This window comes from Bidens hawaiensis, unplaced genomic scaffold (genome assembly GCF_021521415.1).
Source record: "Bidens hawaiensis isolate Kalapana, Puna unplaced genomic scaffold, B.hawaiensis_p1.1 tig00020911_1, whole genome shotgun sequence".
In the NCBI taxonomy this organism is placed as follows: domain Eukaryota; kingdom Viridiplantae; phylum Streptophyta; class Magnoliopsida; order Asterales; family Asteraceae; genus Bidens; species Bidens hawaiensis.
The window spans coordinates 361462-376734 of record NW_027493227.1 but is presented as its reverse complement, the minus strand read 5'-3'; the positions used below and the strand labels follow the sequence as shown (position 1 = coordinate 376734).

General features: G+C 33.1%; 2 protein-coding genes across 2 annotated transcripts; one reads left to right on the top strand and one right to left on the bottom strand.

The window, feature by feature from the left end:
• The first annotated feature begins 359 nt into the window (after positions 1-359).
• LOC143562127 (serine/threonine-protein phosphatase PP2A-2 catalytic subunit-like) lies at positions 360-6223 on the top strand. The gene is made up of 11 exons (XM_077050027.1): positions 360-559; positions 2408-2464; positions 2565-2648; positions 2803-2874; positions 2998-3069; positions 3153-3193; positions 3301-3367; positions 3438-3629; positions 4342-4431; positions 4512-4619; positions 5853-6223. The coding sequence occupies exons 1-11, from the start codon at positions 470-472 to the stop codon at positions 5916-5918; spliced, it is 939 nt and encodes a 312-aa protein (XP_076906142.1). The 5' UTR covers positions 360-469; the 3' UTR covers positions 5919-6223.
• A 1842-nt stretch (positions 6224-8065) lies between these two features.
• LOC143562115 (uncharacterized) lies at positions 8066-12062 on the bottom strand. The gene is made up of 3 exons (XM_077050020.1): positions 11892-12062; positions 9629-9973; positions 8066-8824 (listed from the first exon to the last, which is right to left on the bottom strand). Exons 1-3 carry the CDS (start codon positions 12043-12045, stop codon positions 8157-8159), a joined length of 1167 nt encoding a protein of 388 aa, XP_076906135.1. The 5' UTR covers positions 12046-12062; the 3' UTR covers positions 8066-8156.
• Positions 12063-15273: the final 3211 nt, after the last annotated feature.

The following is a 15273-nucleotide window of genomic DNA, read 5'->3' as shown; positions in this document are numbered from 1 at the left end:
CGATAGGCAAAAAGTGAAGGGATAGATACGCGAATGGCTAGCGGACCACAACAGGCTTAAATGAACGATGACGCGAACAACAATGGATGCAATGTTAGGTCCAGTTAACGTCATACAACGTAATATGATATTTCAACCATAAAGCCTAAATGATGAATAATAAATATAATAATAAAATAGAAATAAAAAAAACTATTACAAGGAGACAAGTGAGTCTTTTTATTTTTCAAATTTCAAAATTTTTAGAAACCCAAAAAAGGTTAATTGTGGCAATCAATCAGATAAAAAAAGGCAAAAACAAAGCAACAAATTAAACAATTTTCAATCTTTCTTTTTCTTTTATTATTATTATTCATTTTCATTTTCATTTTCATTTTCTCCCCACTGTCTTCTTCTTGTTCTTCACTATCAATAGATTCATTCATTCATTCAATCAATTAATAATTACCCAAAAAAAATACAAAAAAATATGAGCTTGGATCTTACACAGCGTGTGAATCACAATGTTGATGAACACATCACACAGCTTGTGCAGTGCAAACCCTTGTCTGAACCAGAGGTAATTAATTAATTCATTTATTAATTGATGAATAATTGCATATCATTTTCATTTCTTGATTTTTTTTTGTGTTATTGATTTGATAATTTGAAAAGATTTGGTAAATCTATTTGGGTCAGATCTGTTGTGATAAATTTCGAAGCTTTTTATGTCTTTATGTTTGGAAATTGGTTAAAAATTGTGTTTTTATAGTTTTATTTATTTTAATTTTGGAAAATATTAGCTTTTTATGTATTTTTGTCTGGAAATTGTTTAAATACTGTGTTTTTATATTTTATTTATTTTAATTTTGAAAAAATATTAGCTTTTTATGTATTTTTGTCTGGAAATTGTTTAAATACTGTGTTTTTATATTTTATTTATTTTAATTTTGAAAAAATATTAGCTTTTTATGTATTTTTGTCTGGAAATTGTTTAAAGACTGTGTTTTTATAGTTTTATTTATTTTAATTTTGGAAAAGTATTAGCTTTTTATGTATTTTTGTTTGGAAATTGGTTAAGGATTGTATTTTTATAGTTTTATTGTTTTTAATTTTGGAAAAGATTGTTTTTTGAATCAAATTTGATTGAATTGATATTTGGTGAAATTTGATTAATATAGGTATCTAATAGTGTATGAATTGAATCATTTAAGAGTAAATATGTGATACTGAATAATTAGATTCTGTAACCGAACTGAACAAGGCTTTGTTCATGTTTGTATGTTAAGCTTTTGTCGGACAAGCAAGCAAATTTTCTTAAAAGTAAACATGTGATACTGAATAGTTAGATTCTGTAAACGAACCGAACCGAACAAGGCTTTGTTCATATGTTTGTATGTTAAGCTTTTATCGGACGAGTTAACGAATTTTCTTGAATGAATTGATATTGGTGAAACCTGATTACTTCTAGGGACTCCATCCCATGTTCACATTCATTTGAAATTATTTAAAGATTATATTTTTATAGTTTTATTTTTTTTAATTTTGGGAAAGATTGTTTTTTGGTGAAATATGATTACTTTTAGAGACTCCAATCTTCACAGTTATTTGTTCTCTTTATTTAAACTTGTGTTTTTATAGTTTTATTATTTGTAATTTTGGAAAATATTGTTTTTTGGGTTAAATTTGATTGAATTGATATTTGGTGAAATTTGATTAATATAGGTATGAATTTAATCATTTAAAAGTAAATATGTGATACTGGATAATTAGATTCTGTTCACGAACCGAACCGAAGGCTTTGTACATGTTTGTATGTTAAGCTTTTATCGGACAAGCGATCGAATTTTCTTGAATGAGTTGATATCCGTGAAACCTGTTTACTTCTAGGGACTCCATCCCATGTTCACATTCATTTGAAATTATTAAAGATTAAATTTTGATAGTTTTTTTTTAAATTTTTGGTAAAGATTGTTTTCAGGTCAAATTTGATTGATATGATATTGGTGAAAGATTGTTACTTGTTCTCTGATATTGAATAATAAGATTCTGATTATAAGATGTATAAAATGTGCCAGAGATTGTGATCGGATGAAATAAAAAATCATTTTTGATGATGTGAATGTTTTATAAATTCTTGTTATTTAAGAAAAATAATCAATAAAAACAACCGATAATACGGGAAGTAATTTCCTTTCGCAACCGGTTTTTTTGCAGCTGGTTTCATACTAACTGTTCTACCCCTAAACAGTTATTCAAGGATATTAATATATTAGTACTTATAGCTGCAATATTAACTAAACAGGAATGTTCTAATGCTGCTGCCCTTGCATAAATTATATCAAATTTTGATGTTATATGAATGTTTCTTTGACTTCCGATGAATGTTTCTTTGACTTCTGATAAATGTTTCTCAATATGTTTGTAGGTTAAGTCTTTATGTGATAAGGCGAAAGAGATCCTGATGAAAGAAAGCAATGTGCAGGTAGATATTCCTCATTATCATTTATAATAATACCATAACAAAAATGTATTATTTTTGTTAAACAAAGTCTTATAAATCTTTTGCATTTATTTTGTTTCAGCCTGTTAAAAGCCCGGTGACAATCTGTGGAGATATTCATGGCCAGTTTCATGATCTTGCAGAGCTTTTCCGGATTGGAGGGAAGGTGCGTGTAACATGTTTGTGCCCCCGTTTTAGTCTGTTACATGTATTTTATGATTAAGTTGTTGATAAAGAAAATGGCAATCATTTTAGCTAAAAAAATGCATTTTTCGTGTTGGGAGCTAATTATGTTGCTTGTTTTTATATTCTTTATTTAGTGCCCGGATACAAATTATTTATTCATGGGAGATTATGTCGATCGTGGTTATTACTCGGTCGAAACAGTGTCTGTAAGTGTTAAATCACCATTTCAAAACCATTATATATATATATATATATATTTATATATATAAATTTAGAAAGAGAAAATATTTAAATCACTTATATGTTATGCGATTCTTGTTGTCATTTAGCTCTTAGTCGCCCTTAAAGTACGCTATCCGCAGCGGCTTACTATTCTAAGAGGAAACCATGAAAGTCGACAGGTACACTTGTTCGTTGTAATTAACCTATTATTATTAATATTGATATTTTTTAGGTAATAATAGATGCAATGGTATTTCTGCAGATCACTCAAGTCTATGGATTTTATGATGAATGCTTAAGAAAGTGAGTTTCCAACTTCCTTTACATATTTGACTTATTCGTAGGTCAATGAACCGTTTTGACCGTCCGTCAAAAAGAGTGTCAATAAGTCAACCGTTGACTTTTTGCAGATACGGTAGTGCTAACGTGTGGAAGACATTTACTGATCTATTTGATTATTTTCCGCTCACTGCATTGGTTAGTAGTAACACTTAAAACTTGTGATTTTACCATTTTACCCCTTCTGATTTTACGGGTCGTTTTATAGGTTGAATCTGAAATCTTTTGTCTTCATGGTGGGTTATCTCCTTCGATTGAAACACTCGATAATATCAGAAACTTTGACCGTGTTCAAGAAGTGCCACATGAGGGGCCCATGTGTGATCTTTTATGGTCTGATCCTGATGACCGTTGCGGTTGGGGTATTTCGCCTCGTGGCGCGGGTTATACATTTGGTCAAGTATTTATCTTTCTCTATATTAATTCAATTTTTTGATTTTGTTTTTAAGGAATAATTGCGTAAAAAGGTAATAAAAGATTAAAATCTTCATATTTCTTTTATGGGTAGGTTAATATTCTCTTGCTCATAAAAAGGTACAAACTTTTTTTTATATTTTCTGCCCAAAATCGAAAATCTTGGAAGTTATTACTAGGCATGCGAACGAGTTCGTGAATCGTTCGGAGGGAAGTTCATTTACTTACTAAACGATCGAACATGAACAGAAGTCTTTGTTCATTTAGTAAATGAACATGAAAACAAATCTTGCTCGTTCATTTATGTTCGTGAATGTTTGTTCATTTAAATTCGTTACTCTAGTTAATTAAGTTCATTCTTTTACGTTCGTTAATGTATCAATTTACAATTTTTAGGCCCATTACAATTTAGTCTGGTTTTAAAAACGTTTTAGGCCAACACATTATTGTTCACATTTACTTTTATATGATTTTAGGCTTTTAGCTCAGTTATGTTCATTCATTTACGTTCATGAACCTTTCATTTTCTTAATGAATTAACACGAACAAGAAAGCCGTGTTCGTTCAGTTTGTTTACAAGCCTAGTTATTACCTGGATAAAAAAAAGTAACATTTTGAAGAAAGTTTGTCACTTTTATGCAATAAGTATTTTATTTTATGGTGTAACTAACATTTGTTTGTTATATATTGTAATTCAGGATATATCGGAGCAATATAATCATACAAACGGCTTACAGCTAACTGCGAGAGCACATCAACTCGTTATGGAGGGATTCAACTGGGGACATGTAATAGTTTTATTAGCTTTTTTTATTTTTAGTGGTTTAAAAGACATTTTTTTTACTAATTATAGAGTTGGTTATAACAGGAACGAAAAGTTGTGACAATCTTTAGCGCGCCTAATTATTGTTACCGTTGTGGCAACATGGCTTCGATTCTTGAAGTAGATGACTGCAAGGGCCACACTTTCATTCAGGTTTCTCTTTCTCCTTTTAACAATATTTGTATGCATATGTGTGTATATGTATGTATAGATGTGCACACATACATGATACATTTAGTAGATCATGTGTTGTTATTATTATTATTATTGTTATTTGTCGAAGCACGAAATGGAATCTGACCTGACCCATGACGGAGCTTCCACGGATTTCGAGATGAATGAACCGCATCCTGGTCTGCTGATCCTCTCCTCCGGCTGCTCGCGATCTGCAGTGGCGTTTTGGGGGTGTGGAAGTGACCGCTAAGATGATCTTGAAGATCTCTTGTTCACAGACACAAAAACTGGTGGTGGCACCTACTGAGCATGACCCCATGATAAGGAGGTGAAGACCTCCTTATATAGAGTCTCATGGCCACCATCATGATACCCTAATGGGCCTAGCCCAATTAGGGCTACCTCCACAAACCTCCTCAGCCCAATAACAAATGTATTAGCCCATATAATAAAACAAACCAAATATAATAAATTTAGGATTGTAAACCGGGTTTAATACCATACCCCTACATTATTATTATTATCATTGCCTCATTGGGTTGAGTGGGTTGTATTAAAATGTATATAATGGGTCAGAATGGGTCAAAATAAACAAATAAAATGATTGAAATGGGTCAAAACGGGTTGACGTTTCTCGAGGTTTTTTTGTTTTTTTTAAGATGGAACGAGAAAAACGGAGGAAACATTTTATCATTTTTACATTTTGAGTTTTTTTATTTATATTTCGAGTTATAATTTTTTAATTATTTTTTTTGAAATTTTAATGAGGGGTTTCTGAAATCTCAACACATTTTCACCCATTTCAAAAACTCATTAAAAAATAAAAAAAAAATAATTAAAAAATCATAACTCGAAATATAAATCAATAACTAAAAAAGTAAAAGTACTAAAAATTTTCCTCCGTTTTTCTCGTTCCATAAAAAAAACTCGAGAAATGTCAACCCGTTTCAATCAACTTTTTTTTTAGTTTGACCCATTCTGACCCATTATATATATTTTTTAATACAACCCAATGGGTCACATTTGCCACCCCTAATTATTATAATTATTATTAATATTCGGACCCTATGTAACAATAAAAAAACTCGAAGCATATGATTATCGCGAGTTGAAGTTGTGATAGTTACTTCATATTCTTTGGATACACGGTGATTTCAGGTTTACGGTTTAGGGTTTTAACTTTTAACTGGTTATAATTTATGAATATATCAGTTTGAACCAGCTCCAAGGAGGGGAGAGCCCGATGTGACACGTCGGACACCGGATTATTTCTTATGATGCTGACATCGCAGTGTTCATGGGACTAGCATTTTGCTCATGGGAAATAAGGAGACCAAAAAGGGCATATATGGAATTTTGAAAATGAGGCATTGATCCTTCATAACCACCATCAATTTGGTCATCTTCCATTGTTCTTTTTTCTCTTTTATTTTTTATTTTATTTTATTTTTTTGTAGAGGAAAGACAGACATTTAAATGTTTGTTTCCTTTCATGTTTTTTTTTATTGTTATAATGATTATTTTTTTGACATTATTTAGTTAAAAATACCTCATATTAATTTGTGGATCGCGTTATGGTTATGGTCATTGACGAGTTCGTTTTTTCTCCTACACAAACTATAGATCAAGTTATGATTTTTTGATCCTTAAAACTTAAAAGAACATGCATGTAATTACTAATTTACTTGTAATATTATTCTACTTTGAACTCAGTTTTTCAATAATTTATTCTATTTACATGCATATATAATTACTTTAAAATTATATATATATAACTTTTTGTTAAAAAAATATATATACTGCTTAATTTTTTTATCTGCATATTATATATAATGATATTCGTTACGTAATTATATTTTTATTATATTAAATAAATATTTTTAGAACTTATCAATGGCACTTACCGGTTAAATTTTACTACGCATGGTTGTTGCATATATAATAAATGTTATATTTTTATAAATAATAGTTTTGTGTATGCTCGCAACTAGACATGCACAAAAAAACCGGTTTCGGAACCTAACTGGTGGAACCGAACCGGAACCGGTTCCAGTTCCTACCCGGTTGGCCCAATACCCGTTTTGGGTATTTTTGTACCCGAAAATCGTACCCGGTTCTCCTATTTGTATGTTCCCATCAGTTCCAACCCGGTTCCTACCCGGTTCTTAATTGTAACCGGTTCGTTTCCTATCCGAAAAAACCGGTTCGTTTCCTACCCGAAAAAACCGGTTCCGGCGGGTTTTTTTTAAAAAGTCAAACACAGGTCAAACTAGCCGTTGGAACCGGTTTTTGAGACACAAAATAGCCGTTGTAACCGGTTCCAACGGTAATATAGCCGTTGGAACCGGTTTTTGAGAGAGTATAGCCATTGTAACCGGTTCCGGAATACTTATTTTTGGGTTGTAGAGCCAAACATTATTAAAACATAAACGATACTAAACATAACAACTAAAACTTAAAAAACAAAGTCCGTCGTTTTAATTCGGGAATACTTATTTTTGGGTTGTAGAGTCAGACGATTCTCCCACTTCCGCTTTTTTAGCATCCAAACTTCTTTTCTCTTAACAATACTTATTCGTATGTTTTCGTAATGTCGAGTTGGACGCTGCTTTAAGAAACTTCGAGCAATATTTGCAACGTGCCATCTCCTGTGAGTCGGTCATGAGACACAAATCGTAATGAACCCAAACATCGGGGCATCTTGTTGTTTCGATCACCATAACAACGTCGTCATTAGTTGTCATTTGTTGTCGGTTTAAGCTTAATTGTGTTTTGGAGTGTGTTTTATAGTTTTGGAAGTGGTATAACAAGTACACACTCATACATTGGTATTTATAGAATGAAAAATGGCTAAATATAGTAATAAAACCGGTTCCAACGGTCAAAAACGGCTATATAGCCGTTGGAACCGGTTTCTAACGGCTATATTGTTTGAATTTCAAAAAAAATCGGTGGAACCGGTTTTTACGTAATAACCGGTCCGGTTCCAACCCTACCCGGTTCCTAAAAGTTTTAGGCTCGTATATATAACTTTTATTTCACTAATACGACGATAATTGTTATATCAATAAACGAAACAAAAATTACAATACAAAATGATTCAATTTACATAGTTAAATGATTGAGACTTTATTAATTCCTTTTTTTATTCTTTTTTTTTTTTGTATTTTTTACCACCAAATAGTTGCTCATGAGACATAATTTCTAAAATTTACATTGAGTTTTAAAAGAACAAAATAAGCAAATAAAAAAGGTTTGAAAAATGAAAAATTACTTGAATCAAATAAGAACATAATGAACTATCTTAACCCGGGTCAGCCTTGGTTCGCAAGCCTAGTCATGCTCAAGCTAAAACTATCTTTAACCTTGGCTCGTTTCGAGTTTTAAACGAACCGTCATTTTCCATTGAGAGTAAATATCTTACTGATTTATGAAACCGAATTCAAAGTATTTGTAACATCATTTGTTCTGTATATACGTATATACAAAGTTCTAACTATATACAACTCTCTCCTATCAACTCTGTCTTGAACCAACCGGCAACGGTTTAAACGCGGCCAACAAAACCGCAACCTTCGACGACAAAAACCCAATCATACCAACCACAACATCCCTCGGTGTCAACACCAACGACTCATCACCCGCACCAACTTTAACCACCACAACCGCAAACGCAAGCGCCAAAACCAAAACCGTCACTTGACCCTTAAACCGCCCGAACATCCGGTCCAGACCCCCGGTCCGGTCCAGAATCGTTGACGGCAGCTCGTCAACTGATCTCTGCAACAATAATAAATAAAGAAAGCCACCGATTCCACCCGTCAAGAATGCAAACGCAGCGTTTTCACCTGCGGTGAACGATGCAATCGTTGAACCGGTTATAATAAGAAGCGCGTCGTAGAGTAGTAACGAGAACTTTAAGTCTGCATACTCTTTCATGCTTTCTTCATTGGTTGTAACCGAAGATGGTTTTAAAATGTTTTGGTTTAAGGGTAAATCGTCTTTTGAAATGTCGGTTATTATGTTCGGTCTGAGTTCTACCATGGAAGTGTCGTTTCGGTCGCCTAGTAAGATGTTATCAGCCATGAAAACGTACTGGACTATACCGTAGTTGTGGCTTTCGGTTTCGTTAGACGAGTGTCGTGACCAGCATGTAACGGTTGTACCCGCTAGCCTCCATTGACCTGAAAATAACAATGGAAAACAATTAATTTAGGGGTGCAAACGAGCCGAGCTACTGGAGTTCGGCTCGTGAAAAATCTCCATTGAACCGAGCTTAAAAGTGAGCTCGTTTAATAAACGAGCCCGATCCCGAGCTTTACTTATCGAGCTCGAGCCAGCTTGCGAGCCTATACGAGCCTGTCATTAGTATAATTTTTTACAATATATATTTATATATCTTTAATAATAATTAATTAATCTATACAATGTTATGGAAAAACAACCAAATAATACATATTATGTTATATATAAAATTATAGTTTAAAAAAAACTATACAAAAATAATTATAAATATAGTACACGGACCGAGCCCGAGCTTGAAAAACTATTCACGAGCCAAGATCGAGCTTTGGATATAGAGAAATGAGCCGAGCTCAAGCTCTGTGAAAGTCAAACAAGCCGAACTCGAAACTAGTCGAGCTCGGCTCATTTGAACCCTGTCGATTTTTGGCTCAAACCGAACCACAGACCAAAAATTCGATTTTTGGGTTTGTGTACATATATTGGTCTAAAATTCTACATTTTGGCTACACCATTTATTAGTTTCTTTACTTAACACAAAAAAGAAACTAAAATCCATAAATTCAATAATAATATTTGTTTTTTTTTTTGGTTTTTACGGGTTCGGTTCGTCTTTTGAAAATATATAAAAAAACAAACAGCCCGTTTTGCGCGTTCAGTTATTTCAGTTACGGATAGATTATTTTGGTTTCATGCACACCCCTGATTAGCGCTATTGTATAATAATATTAAACACATTATCTAACCCGAGTCAAGGCCAATCCAAAGAGCTTGAAGCTTCCCAATCGCGGGTCCTTCAAACGTGAAATGATCAACGGACCCTCTTCGAAACTGAACCAAATTACTTGCAGTTGCCGAAATCCTTTGTAAGATCGAATCACCATTTTCGTCGACCAAACAAACCAATATTCCAGAGTTTAAGTCCGTTAGCTCCGACCCATAATAGTTACTCGTGTGAATGGTGAGTTCATATAAACATTTAAGCGTGTCTTGTTGGAAAGACGTAACGAGTTTCTCTAATGAGGATTCGGTCGTCGGTTTCACTTCGTCGGCTCGCAAAAGGCGAGAAGGTTTTGCATAACCCTGAAAATCTAAAGTATTGTATATTATTAATCTAAGTGTTTATAGAAATCATATCTTCTAACTATAGTGATTATATAACAACATACCTCTAAGCTAATATATTATCTCAAATAATAAACATATAACATTTGATTGGCAAATTATCAGATGAGTTTGGCTGAGCCGAACCATGCCTGAGCTCGACTAGGCTTTTTTTGACTTATGAGAGCTCGAGCTCGGCTTGCGAGTGCTTTTCCAAGCTCGGGTTCTGCTTGTTTATTATTTATTAATTACTTTATATACGTTTTTAATTATTTTGTGAAAAAACATAAACGAGCTTAAGCTTGGCTCGAGCTCGTGTAGTATTTTAAATGAACCAAAGCTCGTGTATGCAGTGAAAAATTGATACATAGAAGTCCAAACGAGGTAAACCTTAAACATTACAAATGAGCTTCCCATACAAGGACCGAGCTCGGCCTCGATAAATAAACGAGCTTTATTAAAAAAAGTTCTTGTTTCAAGCTTTTTATCGATCCGAGATCGAGCAGCTTGCTAAGCGCTCGGCTTGTTTGCACCCCTAAACATAATCATAAGATTGAGTTCAAAGTTCAAACAGAAGTTTAAATGGAATTAATTAATAAACATAAATTTAGGGGTGTAAATGAGCGGAGCTGAGCCACGCTCGAGTCCTAGGCTTGTTTTGACTTACGAGAGCTCGAGCTCGGCTCGTAAGTTGTTTTTCAAGCTCGGGCTCAGCTTGTTTATTATCTATTAACAAATTTATATACTTTTTAAATTACTTTTATATAACTTTCGGAAAACCTTAAATGAGCCTAAGCTTCGCACAAGCTCGTGTAGTACCTTAAACAAGGCAAAGCTCGGCTCGACCTTGGCCGTGCAATGTTAAATTAATACATAGAACTCCAAACGAAGAAAAACTTAAAAATTACAAACAAGCTTCCTATACAAGGCTCGAGCTCTGGATTGATAAATAAACAAACTATATTCGAAAAGGCTTGGCTCGTTAGCTGGTTGAGCTCGGATCGACAAAAACTTGAAATTAGGGATGCAATCAAGCCAATCCGTGCCCGAGCTCAATTAGGTTCGGTTTGTCTTATGAAAACTTAAGCTCAGGTGTTGAGTGTTTTTCCAAGCTCAGGCTCGACTCGTTAAATATTAACCAATTAATTTGTATACGTCGTTACTTATTTTTATATATTTTGAGAAAAACCTCAAACGAGCCTAAGCTCAGCTCGAACTCGGCTATGAAGTGTAAAATTAATACATAAAACTCCAAACGCGGTAAAATTTAAAATTACAAACGAGCTTCCCATACAAGGCTCGAGCTCTAGCTCAATAAATAAACAAACTTTATTCGAAAAACTCGGCTCGTCTCAAGCTTTTATTGATCCGAGCTTGAACAGACAACTTAACTTGTGAGCTGCTCGAGCTCGAATCAATAAAAAACTTGAAATTAGGGGTGCAAACAAGCCAACCCGTTTTGTCTTACGAGAGCTCAACTATGCTCATTTTGTTTTACGAGAGCTCGAGCTCAGCTCATAAGTTGTTTTTTCAAGCTCGAGCTCGGCTCATTTATTATTTATCAGTTAATTTATAATTTTTTTATATATTTTGAGAAAGACCTTAAACGGGTCTAAGCTCAGCTCGAACTCGACTCTACAGTGTAAAACTAATACATAAACTCCAAACGAGCTTCCCATACAAAGCTCAAGCTCGGGCTTGATAAAAAAACAACCTTTATTAGAAAAAGCTCGGATCTTTTTAATCTTTTTTATCGATCCGAGCTCGAGTAACTCTTTCTCTTTGCACCCATAAGCATAATCATAATATTGAATTCAACCTCAAATTTAAATACCCAATCAATTCCAATTTCACCCACAAAATTATACAAATTAATTAACAGTTTTACTTTTACTAATTACTAACCTTGAAAATCCGATTTCTTGGAATTGAGTGCAAAATTCGGGTCGCGATTGACCCGAATCTTAGGAAAACGGGTTGAAATTGGTGGGGTTTTGATCATATTATAAGTGGTATGATTATGATTACAAATCAAGTGGGTTACAACAAGTGACTCCATCAACGTGTTACACTTGTGTTCTGTTCTTTTATCATCATTTGACTGAGTCGAATTGTTCGGATAAATGGGTCGGATCTTTTTAAATCGAGAATGAAATCGGGTTCGGGTATGACTGTGTACTGAAAAATGGTCAGTATTTGAATATCTTATTTCTGGGTTTGGGTTTTTTTTAAATTAGTTTTTGGGGTATTTTTTGGTACTTTTCAGGTATAAATCGAACTATTTGAAAAACCCGGTTATAGAGTTGGTTTCGATTTTCGGGTTACCGGGTACAAATCGAGTTCAGTTCCGGATACGGATTTTGGTACTAGAATGCGCACCCTATCCGTTCCGGGTACGGTTCGAGTAGTAAATACCTGGGTAAAAAAACCCGATTTTGAATTCAGGGCTTTTGCACCTATAAAAGGATGAGTCAAGATGATAGTGAAATGGGCCTATATTCAAACCTGACCCAAATCGCTAATTTGTATATTGGTTCCTACCGACTACTAAAGGTGGGGAAAAACCCGGTTTTGGACCTGGTCTTACATGACCTGCGGGTACGAAGTTGGTTTTGATTCGTTAAAATTATCATACCAGGACTCGTCGAAAAAGGTTCCACCTTTGGTACGAGATAGCCCCCTGTTTTTAAACTTTGGTGGATAATTCTAGCAATTTTTTCACTATTTTATTTTCGCTTTTTTAACTCTATATGTTAGTATAGATATCTATAGGATGTTTTAGTTGAATCACAACACTAAAAACAGCTGTATACTATTTTAAACACAAAATTATGCTTATTGTCATGTTAATGTTACACAAGTATCTCAGATTAAACTTTCTCTACTCTCTTAAACACGACAGTCATAATAATATGGTATGGTATGTAGTTATGCTGGCATGGGAAAATGGGAATTATCATCATTTTTTAAATGTCGGTATGCAACTATCTTTTACTCCCTCCGTTCATTTGAAAGTGTCCACATTTCCTTTTTTACTTTGTACCATTAAATATGTCAACTTTTAACATTTATTAACTAATTTCCAAGTTTACCTTCACACAAATGCAATTATTTAAACTTTCTTAAATTTTGTCCTTTTATATATGTCAATGGCATTATAGTTATTTGTTAAACAAAAAATGCAATCATTAAACTTTTTTTAAATTTTTTGTTTCTCAAACTATGACACTTGTAGAGGGACGGATGGATTATTTTATAAAAAATATATAATAAAATCGAGTGTTTTTATTCTCTTTAGATGCAATGTGCATAAGACGACGTGTCATGAAGCATGTGTACGTTGACATTAAAGTTTTTGTCTGTTTGCGGCATTAACTTGCCAAATGTTTGAACACGATTGCTTGATCCATCGTACATGTTTTCTAGTAACGGGATGACTGGAGCTTCCAATTTTTATGCACTTCATGACATCATGTCACGTAAACGAAGATTAATTACGCTCTAGCGAGTCCTCAAAGCCTTTGTCATCTTCAAGTGGCACCCTCCAAAACCAACCAACAAACAAGCCAAATTTTAAAACTCTTATTACACCACCACTGTTTAGCAATCTTTTGAGATCATACGGGATAAGTGAAGGTCACATAGAGTTATTATGGAGTTTTGTTCTTTAATAAACGAGCTTGGACTCGATCTTAAACAAGCTTAAACAATTTATTATTTATATAGTCTTTGTTTAAGTATTTAAAAGAGTAAATTACGGTTTTTGTCAACGTGATTTGTCAACAATCAAATAGCTTAAATTTTAAAACATGCTATTTCAGTCTCTAATATTTCATTTTAATCAAAATCAAATCCACCTCATTAATACCATTTATTAATAATCAAACCATTTATTTATGAACAATCATTCCATGAACATCTCATATATCGTATTTGATCATGATTGTGTTTACATACTTTAATGGGAAAAAAATACATAAAAATATGTTATTTTTTATGATATTAATATTTATATTTTATAATTTAACATTTAAAATATAAAAAAAATGCGACTGATGAGTTTATCTTAAACTTGTTATATTGAAAACAACAAATATTTAAACTACCAATTATCTCATACACCACTTAATTTAAGGGATTTGTTACACATACATAATGAATGACTCGTTTTGAAACCATAACTATTTAAACATCATATCTGTTTAAATAGAAAGCTAGAGGGTGGTTTATATACCAAAAATGGATTTTACATAGCCTACTAAATTAGCCCGTAATGCGATAAGTCTATTTTACGGTGCTAGCATACATGTTTATTAAATTACGAGTGATTTTAGAAACATCATTAACGTGTTAGATCTTGACAACTTGAACACAACTGATTTGTACACATCGTTATAACCAATAATACATTATTTATAAAAACGTTACAATATTATACTTAATTAGAAGATAATTAAATTCTCATAAGTATAATTTTATATTTTAAAACAGCTAGTTAACAATATTTAATCTCAAAAGGTTAACATTTATGTTTGATTTCTTTTTCTATTATTTAAAAAGATATATATATCAAATTTAAAATCAACTATATATCCATATCACTTCAAAGTTTTCTTAATGAATTTTCACTGTTTATCGAATAAAGTTTCTATTTTTTGGTATATACACAAATGTAACCATAAACAAATTCGTATTTTATCTTCAAAATAGTCGATATCACTATCACGAGGCACATAAATCTCACATATGCCCATATGAAGACGTTATAAGAGCATCGACAATAGAAAATTTAAAAACATACCGGTCATGTCAACCATGCCCACCCCTATAAAACCGTTATGCAATACACCCTTTCTCTTCCACACCAACCGCGCTAAAAACATCATAAAAATGTAATGTAACTCTAAAATAAAATTTAAATTATAACTAAAAATAAGACATACTCTGAAGAAACACTAAGTGACCCCGGCAGATTATGGATAATCTTAGGGTTAAGTAGATGTTACCCACGAGGGTTAGGTCCGGCAAAGATGGTTATTCTTCTCGACCTGCAAAACAGACACCGTGAGCTCGTCACTGAGAAGGGGGGGGGGTTCCTCCTTGTGACCACCCTCCGGCGTGAGAATCAGACTAGATTGCTCTGAATATAAGTGTATATTGAGAGAAATAGCTAGAGAAGATAAGATAATATGAGATGATATATGATGATGATACCGTTCCAAGGTGTTGGAGTATTTATAGCCGAAGGTAGGTTTCCAAGCAGGTACGGCCAGCTGTATAATATTCC

What these genes read in the sequence shown, in the direction of transcription:
- LOC143562127 (XM_077050027.1), top strand. Translation starts at nt 470, where the DNA reads ATGAGCTTGGATCTTACACAGCGTGTGAATCACAATGTTGATGAACAC. An exon ending in CGGGTTATACATTTGGTCAA is followed by an intron (nt 3,630 to 4,341) that starts GTATTTATCTTT and finishes ATTGTAATTCAG; the next exon opens with GATATATCGGAGCAATATAA. An exon ending in AGGGCCACACTTTCATTCAG is followed by an intron (nt 4,620 to 5,852) that starts GTTTCTCTTTCT and finishes TGAATATATCAG; the next exon opens with TTTGAACCAGCTCCAAGGAG.
- LOC143562115 (XM_077050020.1), bottom strand. Translation starts at nt 12,045, where the DNA reads ATGGAGTCACTTGTTGTAACCCACTTGATTTGTAATCATAATCATACC. An exon ending in CAAGAAATCGGATTTTCAAG is followed by an intron (nt 9,974 to 11,891) that starts GTTAGTAATTAG and finishes ACAATACTTTAG; the next exon opens with ATTTTCAGGGTTATGCAAAA. An exon ending in TTGGATTGGCCTTGACTCGG is followed by an intron (nt 8,825 to 9,628) that starts GTTAGATAATGT and finishes TGTTATTTTCAG; the next exon opens with GTCAATGGAGGCTAGCGGGT.